The sequence below is a fragment of the Macaca mulatta genome, chromosome 2 (assembly GCF_049350105.2).
Source record: "Macaca mulatta isolate MMU2019108-1 chromosome 2, T2T-MMU8v2.0, whole genome shotgun sequence".
NCBI lineage: Eukaryota > Metazoa > Chordata > Mammalia > Primates > Cercopithecidae > Macaca > Macaca mulatta.
The window spans coordinates 148,333,801-148,347,803 of record NC_133407.1 but is presented as its reverse complement, the minus strand read 5'-3'; the positions used below and the strand labels follow the sequence as shown (position 1 = coordinate 148,347,803).

Below are 14,003 nucleotides of genomic sequence, written 5' to 3'. Positions count from 1 at the left end.
GATTTTTTTTTTTTTTTTTTTTGGCAGATAAAAATGCATTTCTTGTCTCTGTAGCCCAGGCTGGAGTACAGTGGCACAATCATAGCCCACAGCAGCCTTGAACTCCTGGCCTCAAATGGTTCCCCCATCTTACCCTCCCTGGGATGTAAGGGAGGGTAAGTAGCTGGGATGACAGGCACAAGACACTGTGCCCAGCTCCAGATATACATTTTGAGATTGACCCATGTATGGGGTCCAGTATTTGAGACCTACTAGCATGGATTACTTTTTGCCACCCCACCCCACTTACATACCTGTGAAGTGAGACTTAATCCACCCACTTTACAGATGAGGAAACAGATTTAGGGAGACTGGTATTGCAAGGTCACAGAGACAGTTTTAGACTCAGTTTGTCTGGGTTCAAACCCACATCATCTTGATAAATCCTAAGCCAAGGCTCTTTTCCAACAGGGAAAGAAATGACCCACACGGGCTCCCTTGAGGTGCCCCTGGGGTGTTCTGTGACCTAACCCTGTGCCTGGTCTTTGATGCTTTTTCCTTAACACATCTTTATGGTGTGCCTACTTCACACCAGGCGCTGGGCTGGGGGCAGGGGAGAGTGTAGGGAGGGAAACCAAAAATGTCCCAGCCCCTTTCTCTCCTGTCCCCTAGTACTCACTCTGGGTCCCGTTCCCCAGGCCTCCCTCCTTGCCCTAGCAGCCAACGAATCCCCATCGCAGGCGTGGGCTGCTACCAGTTTAGGGGCTTCCCTCTCCCAGGGGTGTTGGCAGTTTCCTAGGAGACTCTGGGAACCTTCAACGCCTCCAAGACCTAAAGGACTGAAAGCGTAATGGTGCAACTTCAGGCACTGTGATAGGTTCTAGGGGAGGTAATTGGGAGTAAGAGATCCAGTTCAAATCCTATCAAATAATACCCCCTCCAGCCCCTCCCCCCACTCCCATAGGCTTTGTGGGGCCTCACAGCCCCTCAGCTCAAGCTGGAAGAAGGGAGTCCCCTACACCAGGGGGCCCTACTGTGGAGGGGTGCTTGCTGCCCCGGCTGGGGGACCCCAGGGATCGTGGCCACCCTTCCCCCCAACTGCCAGAACCAGGAGCACCCTTTCCTGGTTCCGCCCCGCCCCGTCCCGCACGCCCGCGCGGGAGCGCGCCTCCGCCGGGCCGCGCCGGTGCACGAGAGCGCGCGCCTCGGCGCGGGAGCGCGCCCCGGGGAGAACCCGAGCAAGATGGAGGCCGCGCAGAGGCCGCCGCCTGGGCCGAGGCAGCCGCTGCTGGGAGCGCCGAGCCGCGGCGCCTAGGCCGTGCCAGTCCCGGATCCGCTACCCTCGACCGTGCCCAGGTTGGTCTCCCCGCACCCTTTCCCTGCGACCGCAGCCTCGCGCGCGTCCGGCCTGGGCGCGGGGCAGCCGCCCCCCCAACCCCGGCCCTACTCGGGCCCGGCCGCTCCCCAGCCCCCCGGGGACAGCCCCTGCCCACCGCCTGCTCCTCGCGGGCCCCGCTGCCCACCAGCCCCGGTCTTTCGGTCCTTTGGCCTGGAAACCCCCTCTCCCCAAACCTGGCCCGCCAATCCTAGGCTCCCTCCAGCCTACCTCCAGCCCTGGCTTCTGAGGACAGCCCCCCCTCCTCGCCCAGTGTCCAGCAGTCCCAGCCCCCGACCCCCCTCTAGTTGTATCCTAATTCTGCCACTTTGCCCTCTTAGACCCTCATACCAGCCCCCATTCCCCGTCCCAGCCCCCATATCACCTTCCCAACCACCCAGTCCCAGCCTCTTAAATTGCTTCTTCCCCCATCCTAGAAGCGCCCACCACCGCCTCATAGTCCCTTCCTAGACACCCAATACCAGACCTCCTTCTACCCCTTAATACCAGTCCCCAAATTCCCTTCCGAGCTCCCTAAATTCAGCCCCTCTGCTAGTCCTCCAATACCAGTCTCCAGCCTCCATTCCACCTCCCCCTGTCCCCTCCTACTCTCCTAATACCAGCTCCCAAACCCCCTCCTCAACTCCCCCATGGCCACTTTCAAGCACCTTCCCCTACCCCTTCCAGGTCTCATATCCCCATCCCAGGCTCCCCCCAACTTTCTCATGGCCCCTTCCTAGGCCCCCAATAGGAGACCTTTGCCAGTCCCCCTAGACACCGCCTCAACACTCTCATGACCCCTTCCTCTCTCCCCTTATCAGCTCCCAGACGCCCCCAGCTCTGCCCCAGGCCCCGCCCTCGCGGGTTCCTTGACTCAGGGCCGCTTCTCGCGTGCGTCCCCAGCTCCCGCCCGACAGCCCGGCGCTCCGTCCCGGGCCGGCGGCCCCCGCCAGGCGCCGCCGCCGCCGGCCCCGCCTCCGGGCACCATGCTGCCCTCGCAGGAGGCCTCCAAGCTCTACCACGAGCACTACATGCGGAACTCGCGGGCCATCGGCGTGCTGTGGGCCATCTTCACCATCTGCTTCGCCATCATCAACGTGGTGGTCTTCATCCAGCCCTACTGGGTGGGCGACAGCGTGAGCACCCCCAAGCCTGGCTACTTCGGCCTCTTCCACTACTGCGTGGGCAGCGGGCTGGCGGGCCGCGAGCTCACCTGCCGGGGCTCCTTCACCGACTTCAGCACCATCCCGTCCAGCGCCTTCAAGGCGGCCGCCTTCTTCGTGCTGCTCTCCATGGTGCTGATCCTCGGCTGCATCACCTGCTTTGCGCTTTTCTTCTTCTGCAACACAGCTACGGTCTACAAGATCTGCGCCTGGATGCAGCTCTTGGCAGGTAGGGGAGGGGGTGGGCGGAACCCCCAGAACAAGCGCCGGGGACGGGTCTCCTTCCTGCCAGGTCCCCTTCCTGAAGGAGTCAGGTAGATTTTGCTTCTCTGTGTTAAGACACTCACCTCCTTGGCTGACGGATCCTCAGTGGGTACTGGGGAGGGGGTGCGCTGGATAAAGACACCTTAGGGCAGGGGACAGAGCCTTGGGACTAGATAGGTGGGTCTGTGTGCTTGGATATGGGTAGACTGCTTTATTGCTGGGCTAGCATTAAGTTAGTGTCTCCAAGGGTCTCTGTTGGCTGTCTTGGGGGAAATATTTATCTGAATGAGGGGTTACTGTAGGTTTGATCGATTTCTATTATGTTGAAAAAAAGCATAAAAGGTGAATCAAGAGATCTGGCTTGGACTTTTAACTTGCTGACACTATCAACTTGGGTGTTTCACTTTACTTCTCTAAGGCTCAGTTTCCTCATCTGTAAAACAGTGGAGAAGGTGCCAAAAGGACAAATGAAAGAGTGTTTTGTAACCTTTAAAATGCTGTGATAAGGGCGAGAGGCTGTCTATTGTGCTTATCCAATGTTTTGAGATGTGAGTGGTCAAAAGCATTGGGTGACATGGGTCTCTGGAGGGCAGGTCTCCATCCCCACCTCCCGCCCCTGCACCATGCAGGAAAGTTCTGGTGCCATGCCCAATGGGAGTGAGTCCCTGGGACCCTCCAAAATGTTTGACCAAGGCAGTCATCTTACCCTAAGAACCAGAGAAGGGCCTTTTGGGAATGAGAAATGCTGAGACAATTTTTCAGGACCCATTAGAGTCCCCCACTTCCACCCACCTTTCGATCAGAGATAGATTTTGAAGACTCAGCAACTTAGGCTTTTGCCTAATTGCTGGCAGGGAAGAGAGTTGGGCTGAGGAAAGTGGGGCCAGGGGATGGGAGGGGTGGGGGAGGAGAGCTGGTGAAGGGAAAAGTTTGGAGTCTTCCAGGGATGAGAAAGAGAAGGGGGAAATGTGATTGTCATGCTTCAGAGATGGTTTTTTAAAATAAGCACCTCAGGACATTCAACAAGTGACTGCCATTCCAAAAGAGACCCCCTGGAGGAGGCATTATATCACTTTCTGATGATTCCATTGCTCAGAGCATTGCAGGGAATTAACTTTGGAACATGGAGTGTAATCACTTGAATATCATCATTGAGGAGAGACCTCTATCTTTTAAATGAGGACTGTAACTTTTGGAAATGGCTGGAAGTCACTCCAGGTCAAGTATAGAGAATACAATGGGTCATCAAATTGATAATTGTCACTTGAAATGACAGCCACGGTGTGAGGACAAAGTCATGAGGCTGGTCTGTTTCCACAAGAGGACTTTTACAAATGCAGGGAGGAATTACTGCCTCATTGGAAGAATTGCCCAAACTCCTAAAAGGACTACTTTGAAGAAGGCAGATGTGGACATCCTAATGGGCTTGTTTCAAATTCATCTCACTCAACTCAATTTAGATGTGGATCTTTGAAGAGGATGAGAAAGGTGAACTATAGGATGTGAGGGGTATGGCTCCATACTTCTCTGTGGTACCCATGGAGGTGATATTATGTATTTCCGTTCTATTTCTCCTGCAAAGGCAAGCTGGAACCCTCAATTCATCAACCTTAATCTGGAGTCTGCAGATGAGTTGCTGACCTCTTGGCATTCAAATTCTCTGTAATCTGTGTGGGTTTAATCTTGGGGATTTGATGAATTGTCCAATAACCCCCATATAATAATAGAATTTCAGGCACCTTAGAGATCAGCTCCTTCAAATCCCACCTTCCCCTCCCCCTGTTTTAGAGAGAGGAAACTGAGTATAGAGATGAGAAGGGCTTACTTGAGATCACATAGCTGGTAAGGGAGGAAGCTAGTTCTACAGCCAGGGGTTCTTGACTTCTGGCCCAGGGCACTTTTCCTTGCATTACTGCCCTACCCATGTGGGCTGAGGGGGCAGTTGGCAGAGTTGGGCAGTTTATTCCACTTTGTTCAGAGATTTCTGAGTTCTTTGGGTGAGTGACTGATTCACTTTGCTTAATAAAGTGACACCAGGCCAGAGGCCAGAGCACTGGACTACAAGTCTTGGGGGTGGGGGTTCTTGGCTGACTTGGGTCTGTGACTCACCATGCATTGTTAAGTAAGCCTTTTAGTTTAAATCTCAATTTCCCATTTGTACAATAGGGGACTGGGAGCAGGTAGATAAGGTGATTTAAAGTATCTCTTGGCCAGGCATGGTGGCTCACACCTATAATCCCAGCACTTTGGGAGGTTGAGGTGGGAAGACTGCTTGAGGCTAGGAGTTGGAGACTAGCCTGGCCAACATAGCGAGACCCTGTCTCTGCAAAAAATAACATAAAATAAATAAAAAATTAAGTATCTCTTTCAGCCCTGTGGGGATCCTGGGACAACTCTTTCATCAAGATCATTCCATTCAGAAAGTGATAAATCAGTCATCCTCAGAGGAACTGTGGAGAATCAAAGGGCTCTGTTTGTGTCACATAAGAATTAAAGTGCTTATCATATGATTTTGTACCTGTTAACTTTTTTTTTTTTTTTTTTAAATTTTGAGACGGAGTTTCACTCTTGTTGCCCAGGCTGGAGTGCAATGGCACCATCTCGGCTCACTGCAACCTCCACCTCCCGGGTTCAAGTGATTCTCCTAACTCAGCCTCCCGAGCTGGAATTACAGGCGCCTGCCACAATGCCTGGCTAATTTTTTGTATTTTTAGTAGAGATAGGGTTTCACCATGTTGGCCAGGCTGGTCTCAAACTCCTGATCTCAGGTGATCCACCCGCCTTGGCCTCCCAAAGTGTTGGGATTACAGGTGTGAGCCACCGCGCCTGGCCTGTTCCTGTTAACTTTTATTCAAGTATTTTGGGGTCCTCTGAGTGCAGAGCATGGGGGCATTGGGAAAATACAAAAAGATATGTATTCTTTTGTTTGTTCTTCACCTGCTCTGAAACCATCCCTATGCTTAGTCCTGTAATACTGATATGCGTAAGATGTCATCCCTGTCTCCAAGGATCTTAGGTCTATAAAATGCAATTCCTGCTCTCAGGGAGCATACTGTCTGGTTAAGTCACTATATTAGTCAGCAGTCTTTCAGTGGCGAACGACAGAAACCCAACTCGAGCTGGCTTAAATAAATTAGAAAAAAATAAACAAGCTAGAGTTTATCGGCTCACTTAATTTGAAAGTCAGGAGTATTTGGCTTTGGGCATGGACAGATCCAGATGCTCACATCATGCCATGAAGAATCTGTCTCTCTCCATTTCTTGGTTCCTCTGTGCTCACTCATTTTAAATCCATTTCTGTCTTCAAGGTGACAAATAAGGCTACTAGTAGATCTAATTTACATTGTTTCAGCTTAGCGGTGCCTGTGGAAAAAGAATAATTCGAGCAAACGTTCCAGGGCTGAGCCAGATTGGCCCCGCTTGGTCAAGTGTCCACCTCTTAATTAATCATGGTGACTTTGTCTAAGGCCTGAGCGCATACTTATCCTCGGAACCGCACATGGACTGATAGTGGAGAAAGATCAGTTCCCTCAAAGATAAATCAAGTGTGATCACCGGAAGAGGGGTAGCATGGGCAAGACAAGTGCCAACAGAAGTTTTCCTCTGGGCAGTCTGAGCACTAATATGTGCGGGCTGGAAATGCCGTGGAAACCCAGAGCAGCAGAGGGGGCTGCCAGCTTAGTTGGGAAGTGAGGCTTGAGCTGGGTGGGGTGTTACCAGGTGGGAGGTATGAGCGAGCATCCTGAATGGAGAGGAAGATCGTGGGCAAAGACATAGCAGTGAGAAAGACACATCTGGCTTGAGTGTGGCATCCACATAGGGGAGCAGCATGAGGAGAGGCGAGGAAGGAATTATGGGGGCCACAGTATGCTGGGTCAAAGAATTTCAACTTTAATCAGCAGCAGTTGGATGCTACTATGACTTATTATTATTAAAGAAAAATAGCTAACATTTTACATGCATTATATAATTTGATCCTCACAACAATCTTGTGGAGTAGGTACCATTATTCATATTTTATAGGTGAGAAAGCTGAGCCTCAAAGAGGAAAAAGTCATTTGTCCAAGGTCATACAGTTGGTAAGTGGTGGAGCCTGAATTGTAACTTCATATGTCTGACTCTAAAACCTGAGATCAGCCAGGCTTGGTGGCTCATGTCTGTAATCCCAGAATTTTGAGAGGCTGAGGCAGGCAGATCACTTGAGCCCAGGAGTTCAAGACAAGCCTGGGCAACATGGTGAAACCCTGTCTCTACAAAAAATACAAAAATTAGCCAGGCGTGATGGCATGTGCCTGTAGTCCCAGCTACTCAGGAGGCTGAGGCGGGAGGATTGCTTGAGCCTGGGAGGTGGAGGTTGCAGTGAGCCATGATCATACCACTGCACTCCAGCCTGCACAACAGAGCGAGACCCTGTCTCAAAAAAACGAAACAAAACAAAACAAAGAACAAAAATTCCTGAGATCTTGGTTAAAGGAGGATTAATGGTGGGGATAGTGACATGTTTTTGCCAGAAGAGTCAACTGCTAACTAAGTACAGAGGCAGGATATCTCTGCTACTTTTTTACCTGGTTGTTCCCATTTACTAAGAATATCCAATGTGCCAGCTTCTATGCTAGACATTTTCACACTCATTGTCGTTTAATCCTCATCTGTTAAAATAACTTGCTCCAAGGTCACACATTTAATAAAAGGTGGAACTAAAACTCAACACAAGTCTAATACAGATCTAGAACCTGTTTGTATCACTGAACTGGAACCTAAGAAGTGAATACACAAATCACAGAACTATAAGCTCCATAGACTAAATGTTACCTGTGGGCCCGGTGTAGTTAGCCAGGGAACACTCTCAACTGGGTTAGAGATTCAAGCTGAAGTATGGTTAAGGGTCGGGGTGCCAGGATAAGTATGTGCTAGTCGCGTAAGATCACAGGATTATGGCCAGGCACAGTGGCTCTGGCTTATAATCCCAGCATTTTCAAAGGCTGAGGCAGAAGGGTTGCTTGAGGCTAGGAGTTCGAGACCAGCCTGGGCAACATAGTGAGACCCCATCTCTACAAATAATTTAAAAATTAGCCAGATGTGGTGGCACTCACCTGTGGTCCCAGCTACTCAGGAGGCTGAGGTGGGAGGATTGCTTGAGCTCGAGAGGTTGAGGCTGCAGTGAGCCATGATCACGCCACGGCACTCTAGCCTGGGCAACAGAGCCAGACTGTGTCTCAAAAATAAAACAAAACGAACAAAGAATAAAGGACTTAGAATCCCTGCTCTGCCACTTTCCAACTGTGGGCCTTGGAGAAATGGGTTTGCCTCTCTGAATCTCAGTTTCTTCATCTGTAAAAACAGAGATTATCATTGCACTTGCTTTGGAAATGAAGGGGGTAAAAATGCTGAGTGTGGTCCTGGTGTATGAGAAGCATTCGATAAATAGTCGCTGTTACTCTTGTGACATAGTCTGAGGGAAGAGCAGTTTATGAGGGATCCTTGATACTTAGCGTTTGGACTTGCCAGGATGACCAAAGGGCTTAAGAAGGCATAAACTGTCAGCTGGAAAGAGTCTTATCAACCCACTTCCCCAGCTCTCTCATTTTAAAGATGTAAGGACTGGGTCTGAGTCTCAGAGAGAAGGGACAAGTTCGTGGTGACACAGTGAGACTTGTACCCAGACCTCTCCTCATTCCATGGAAGGGAGGTGATTCTGACCACATTCATTCAATACTAAGTGCTCTGGTGCCTGGTCCACAACAGAGAATAAAATGTGTAGAATGGAATGGAAGCTGGTGGACCCTGGAGGTGGGAGGTGGCAGGAAGTGGGGTTTGGGGGACCTACAAGTGAGTACCTTTCAGCCTTCCAGATGTGTGTTCTTTTTTTTCTTTTTCTTTCTTTTTTTTTTTTTTTTGAGACCGAGTCTCCCTCTGTCACCCAGGCTGGAGTGCGGTGGCCGGATCTCAGCTCACTGCAATCTCTGTCTCCCAGGTTCAAGTGATTCTCCTGCCTCAGCCTACTGAGTAGCTGGGATTACAGGCACATGCCACCACACCTGGCTAATTTTTTGTATTTTCAGTAGAGACGGGGTTTCACCACGTTGGCCACAACATGTTAGGTCTCAAACTCCTGACGTCAAGTGATCCACTGGCCTCGGCCTCCCAAAGTGCTGGGATTACAGGCATGAGCCACTGCACCTGGCCCAGATGTGTGTTCTTAATTATCAGGGTCTCCGGACTAGGAACCTCAACCAGGAACTCCGATCACTGTGGCATCGAATATTCATCTACATTTCTTTCCATTTCTTTCTTTCTTTTCTTTTATTTGAAACTGTGCCTGGCTCTGTCACCCAGGCTGGGATGCAGTGGTGCAATCATGGCTCACTGTAACCTTGGGCTCCTGGGCCTAAGCAATCCTCCCACCTCAGCCCCCTCAGTAGCTAGAACTACAGGCACACACCACCATGCCTTGTTAATTATTTTATTTTATTATTTTTGAGACAGAGTCTCGCTCTGTTGTCCAGGCTGGAGTGCAGTGGCATGATCTTGGCTCACTGCAACCTCCACCTCCTGGGTTCAAGCAATTTTTAGCTAATTTTTATATTTTTTAGTAGAGATGGGGTTTCACCATGTTGGCCAGGCTGGTCTTGAACTCCTGTGATCTTGAACTCCAGAGCACTCAAGTGATCTGCTCGCCTCAGCCTTTATTCTATTTTTTTTTTTTAGATGGAGTCTCGCTCTGTCACCCAGGCTGGAGTGCAGTGGCCGGATCTCAGCTCACTGCAAGCTCCGCCTCCCGGATTTACTCCATTCTCTTGCCTCAGCCTCCCGAATAGCTGGGACTACAGGCGCCCTTCACCTCGCCTGGCTAGTTTTTTGTATTTTTTAGTAGAGACAGGGTTTCACTGTGTTAGCCAGGATGGTCTCGATCTCCTGACCTTGTGATATGCCCATCTCGGCCTCCCAAAGTGCTGGGATTACAGGCTTGAGCCACCGCGCCCGGCCTATTCTATTTTTTGTAGAGACAGGGTCTCACTATGTTTCCCAGACTATTCAACTCTTGGTCTCAAGTGATCCTCCCACCTCAGCCTCCCAAAGTGCTGGAATTACAGCCTGAGCCACCGCTCCCAGCACATTGCCCTGGGCCTTGTTTCAGATTTGATTTGGGATTTTATTCTTCCACTGTCTTTGTTGTATGTGCATGATACTGATAAACACATTGAGAGAATTTCTTTCCTCTTTCCCTCCTCCTCTCCCTCTTTCCTCTGTTCCTCTCTCATTTCTTTCTTCCTCCCCCAACCCTCCCTTCCTTCCTTCCTCTCTTTTTTTTTTTTTTTTTTGAGACAGAGTCTTGCTCTGTCTCCCAGGCTGGAGTGCAGTGGCCCGATCTCGGCTCACTACAACCTCCACCTCCCAGGTTCAAGTGATTCTCCTGCCTCAGCCTCCCGAGTAGCTGGGACTACAGGCGTCCGTCACCACTCCCGGCTAATTTTTGTATTTTTAGTAGAGACGGGGTTTCACCATATTGGCCAGGCTGGTCTCGAACTCCTGACTTTGTGATCTGCCCGCCTCGGCCTCCCAAAGTGCTGGGATTACAGGCTTGAGCCACCGTGCCCGACCTCTCTCTCTCTTTTTAGTACTTTTGAGTTGCTGTTTTACCTTCTTTCCTCTCTTCTGTTCTCCTTTCCTTTCCTCCCTTTACTTTTGCCTCACTTCCCTCTCCCCGCCCCTCTTCTTTTCTTTCTCACATCAACCTTTACTGACGGTGTTGTGTGTGTGTCAGACACTGTGCTAGCCTCTAGAAATCCTGAGTAAGAATCCTTGCTCCCAGGGAGCTCATAGTCTGATGGGAGAGGCAGGAACAAAAACAGATCGTCACAATATGGTACAATACATGAAACGGGAGATTCATGCACAGGATATTCTGAGGGCAGGGAGGGGACTTCGAACACAGTTAAAGAGAGCCAGGGAATTCTTCCCAAAAGGGTAACATTTGAGCTGAGTCTTAAAGGATGAGTAGGAAAGAGGAACAGGATGATCAAAGGCATGGAGGTGGGAATAGCTGCTGTGTCTGGGGACTCTAAGCAACTAGGCCAGGAAAGGTAAGAGTTGAGACTGGGGAAGTGGGCCAGAGCTGGACTGTAGAGACCTTCTAAGTCATGGTAAGGAGTTTAAACTTTATTTGGGTGGTTTTTTTTTTTTTTTTTTTGCTTGTTTTGAGACACAGTCTCACTCTATGGCCCAGTCTGGAGTGCAGTGGTGTGATCTCGTCTCACTGCAACCTCTGCCTCCCGGGTTCAACCTCTATCTCCTGCTTCAGCCTCCCAAGTAGCTGGGACTATAGATGCCCACCACCATGCCTAGCTAATTTTTGTATTTTTAGTAGAGACAGGGTTTCACCGTGTTGGCCAGGCTGGTCTTGAACTCCTGACCTTGGGTAATCCACCTACCTCGGTCTCCCAAAGTACTGGGATCACAGGCATGAGCCACCATGCCTGAACCTAGACTTTTATTTGTAGACAGCAGTTCATTGTTGAAGGGTTTTAAAAAAATTTTTATTTTAATTATTTCCAGACTTTTGACTTTTTGGAAAAGTAATACAAGTACACAAGACAAAATTTGGAAAGTAAAAAGGGTACACAGGCAGACATAAATCTCCTTTCCATCCTCACTCCCACTTGTTTCTCTCAGAGACAACCCCCATTACCAGTTTCTTGAGTACCCTTTCCAAGAAATTTCTTAAATATACAAGCAAATGCAAATAGTGTTTTTACATAATTAGTGTATTATTTATCTATAGCTGTATAACAAATTACCCCAAGCTGGGCACACGGGCGCTCATCTGTAATCCTGGCACTTTGGGAGGCTAAGGTGGGCTGATCACTTGAGACCAGGAGTTTGAGACCAGCCTGGGCAACATGGTGAAACTCCATCTCTACAAAAACTAGCTAGGCATGGTGGCACACGCCTGTAATCCCAGCTACTCAGTAGGCTGAGATGGGAGCATCATCTGAGCCCAGAAAGGTCAAGGCTGCATTGAGCTGTGATTGTGCCACTGCACTCCAGCCTGGGTGATAGAGTGAGATGTTCCCTAAAACAAAAAACAAAAAAACCCAAAAACAAAAACAAACAAATCACCTCAAAATGTAGTCGCCTGAATCAACAAGCATTTATGATCTTTGTTTCTATAAAGTCACAGTACTTTGGGAGCAGCTTAGATGGGCAGGTAGCTGTGACTCAGGGTCTCTGATGATGTTGCAACCAAGACCTCAGCTGGGGCTACAGTTATCCTAAGGATAACTGGGTTAGAGGACCCACTTTTAAGTTCATTCATGTGGGTGCTGGCAGGAGACCTGAGAATGAGTGCTCCGAGAGAGAAAAAGGAAGAAGCCACACTGCCCACCCCCTTTTTGTGGTATCAATTGTATTGAGATATAATTCATATGTCATATAATTCACCCATATCAAGTGAACTGTTACATGGTTTTTAGTACATTCACGGAGTTATGCAACCATGACCACAACCAGTTTTAGGATATTTTTCATTACCTCAAGAAGAAACCTTATATACTTTAGCTATCACCCCTTAACCCCTGACCCCCCATTCTCCTCAGCCCTAAGCAACCAGTAATTTACTTTCTGTCTCTATGTATTAGCCTATTCTAGACACTTCATATAAATGGGGTCATATAACATGTGACTTTTTTTTTTTTTTTTTTGAGATAGGGCCTTGCTCTGTTACCCAGGCTAGAGTATAGTGTTGCACTCATAGCTCACTGCAGCCTCAATCTCTTGGGCTCAAGCAATCCTTCCACCTCAGCCTCTCAAGTAACTGGGACTACTGGCACGTGTCACCATGCCCGGCTAATTTTTTAAATTTTTAGTAGAAACAAGGTCTCTCTGTGTTGCCCAGGCTGGTCTTGAACTCTTGAACTCAAGCAATTCTTCTGCCTCGATCTCCCAAAGCCACCACACCGGGGTACTATATAGTCTTTTGTGACTGACCTTTTTCACTTAGTATAGCACTTTCAAGGTTCATTCATGTTAGAGCACATATCAATATTTTATTTCTTTTTATGGCTGAATAATATCCCCTTGAATGGACATACTATGTTTTGTTTATCCGTTCATCAGCTGATGGACATTTGGGTTGTTCCACCTTTTGGCTATTATGAAGAATGCTATAAACATTTGTATACAAGTTTTTTTTTTTTTTCTTTTTGAGACAGAGTATCGCTCTGTTGCCCAGGCTGAAGTGCAGTGGTGCGATCTTAGCTCACTGCAACCTGCACCACCTGAGTTCAAGTGATTCTTGTGCCTTAGCCTCCCAAGTAGCTGGGATTACAGGCACACGCCACCACGCTTGGCTAATTTTTGCAGTTTTAGTAGAGATGGGGTTTCACCATGTTGGCCAGGCTGGTCTTGATCTCTCAACCTCAGGTGATCCTCCCACCTTGGCCTCCCAAAGTGCTGGAATTACCGGCATGAGCCACCATGCCTGGCCTTGTGTATAAGTTTCTAGGTAGATACATGCCTTCATTTCTCTTGGGTACATACCTAGAAGTAGAATTGCCTGGACAAATGGGAACTCTGTATTTAAAATTTTGAGAAACTGACAGATTTTCCCAAAGTGGCTTGCCAAATACAAGATCACAAAGATTTACCCCTATGTTTTCTTCTAAAGGTTTTGTAGTTTTGGCTCGTACATTTAGGTCTTTGATCTACCTTTTTTTTTTTCTTTGAGGCGAAGTTTTGCTCTGTCACCCAGGTTGGAGTGCAGTGGTGCAATCTCAACTCACTGCAACCTCTGCCCTCCAGGTTCAAGCGATTCTCTTGCCTCAGCCTCCCTATTAGCTGGGATTACAGGCACATGCCACCACACCTGGCTAATTTCTGTATTATTAGTAGAGACAGGTTTTCACCATGTTGGCTAGGCTGGTCTCAAACTCCTGACCTCAGGTGATCCACCTGCCTTGGCCTCCCAAATTGCTGGGATTACAGGCGTGAGCCACACTGCCTGGCCTTTGATCCACTTTGAGTTAATTTTTGTATATGGTGTGAGATACGGGGTCCAACATCATTCTTTTGCATGTGGCTATTCAGTTTCCTAGCACCAAGATTATTCTTTTTCTGTTGAATTGTTCTGGTATCCTTGTCAAATGTTAATTGACCATAGATACATAGATTGCTTTCTAGACTCTCAATTCTATTCAATTGATCTGTATATCTATATATCTATC

At 48.7% G+C, this 14,003-nt stretch overlaps 1 protein-coding gene across 2 annotated transcripts in view; it reads left to right on the top strand.

The window, feature by feature from the left end:
* The first annotated feature begins 1,197 nt into the window (after window positions 1–1,197).
* LHFPL4 (LHFPL tetraspan subfamily member 4) overlaps window positions 1,198–14,003 on the top strand; it is a 52,599-nt gene continuing 39,793 nt past the window's right edge. Inside the window, exons 1-2 of one of the 2 annotated variants that reach the window (XM_077990311.1) lie at window positions 1,198–1,335; window positions 2,176–2,746. In XM_077990311.1, the coding sequence (XP_077846437.1) occupies window positions 2,341–2,746 (406 nt within the window). In that variant the 5' untranslated portion in view covers window positions 1,198–1,335; window positions 2,176–2,340. The remainder of the gene's footprint in view (window positions 1,336–2,175; window positions 2,747–14,003) is intronic. The other variant, NM_001194055.1, reaches the window with a different exon arrangement.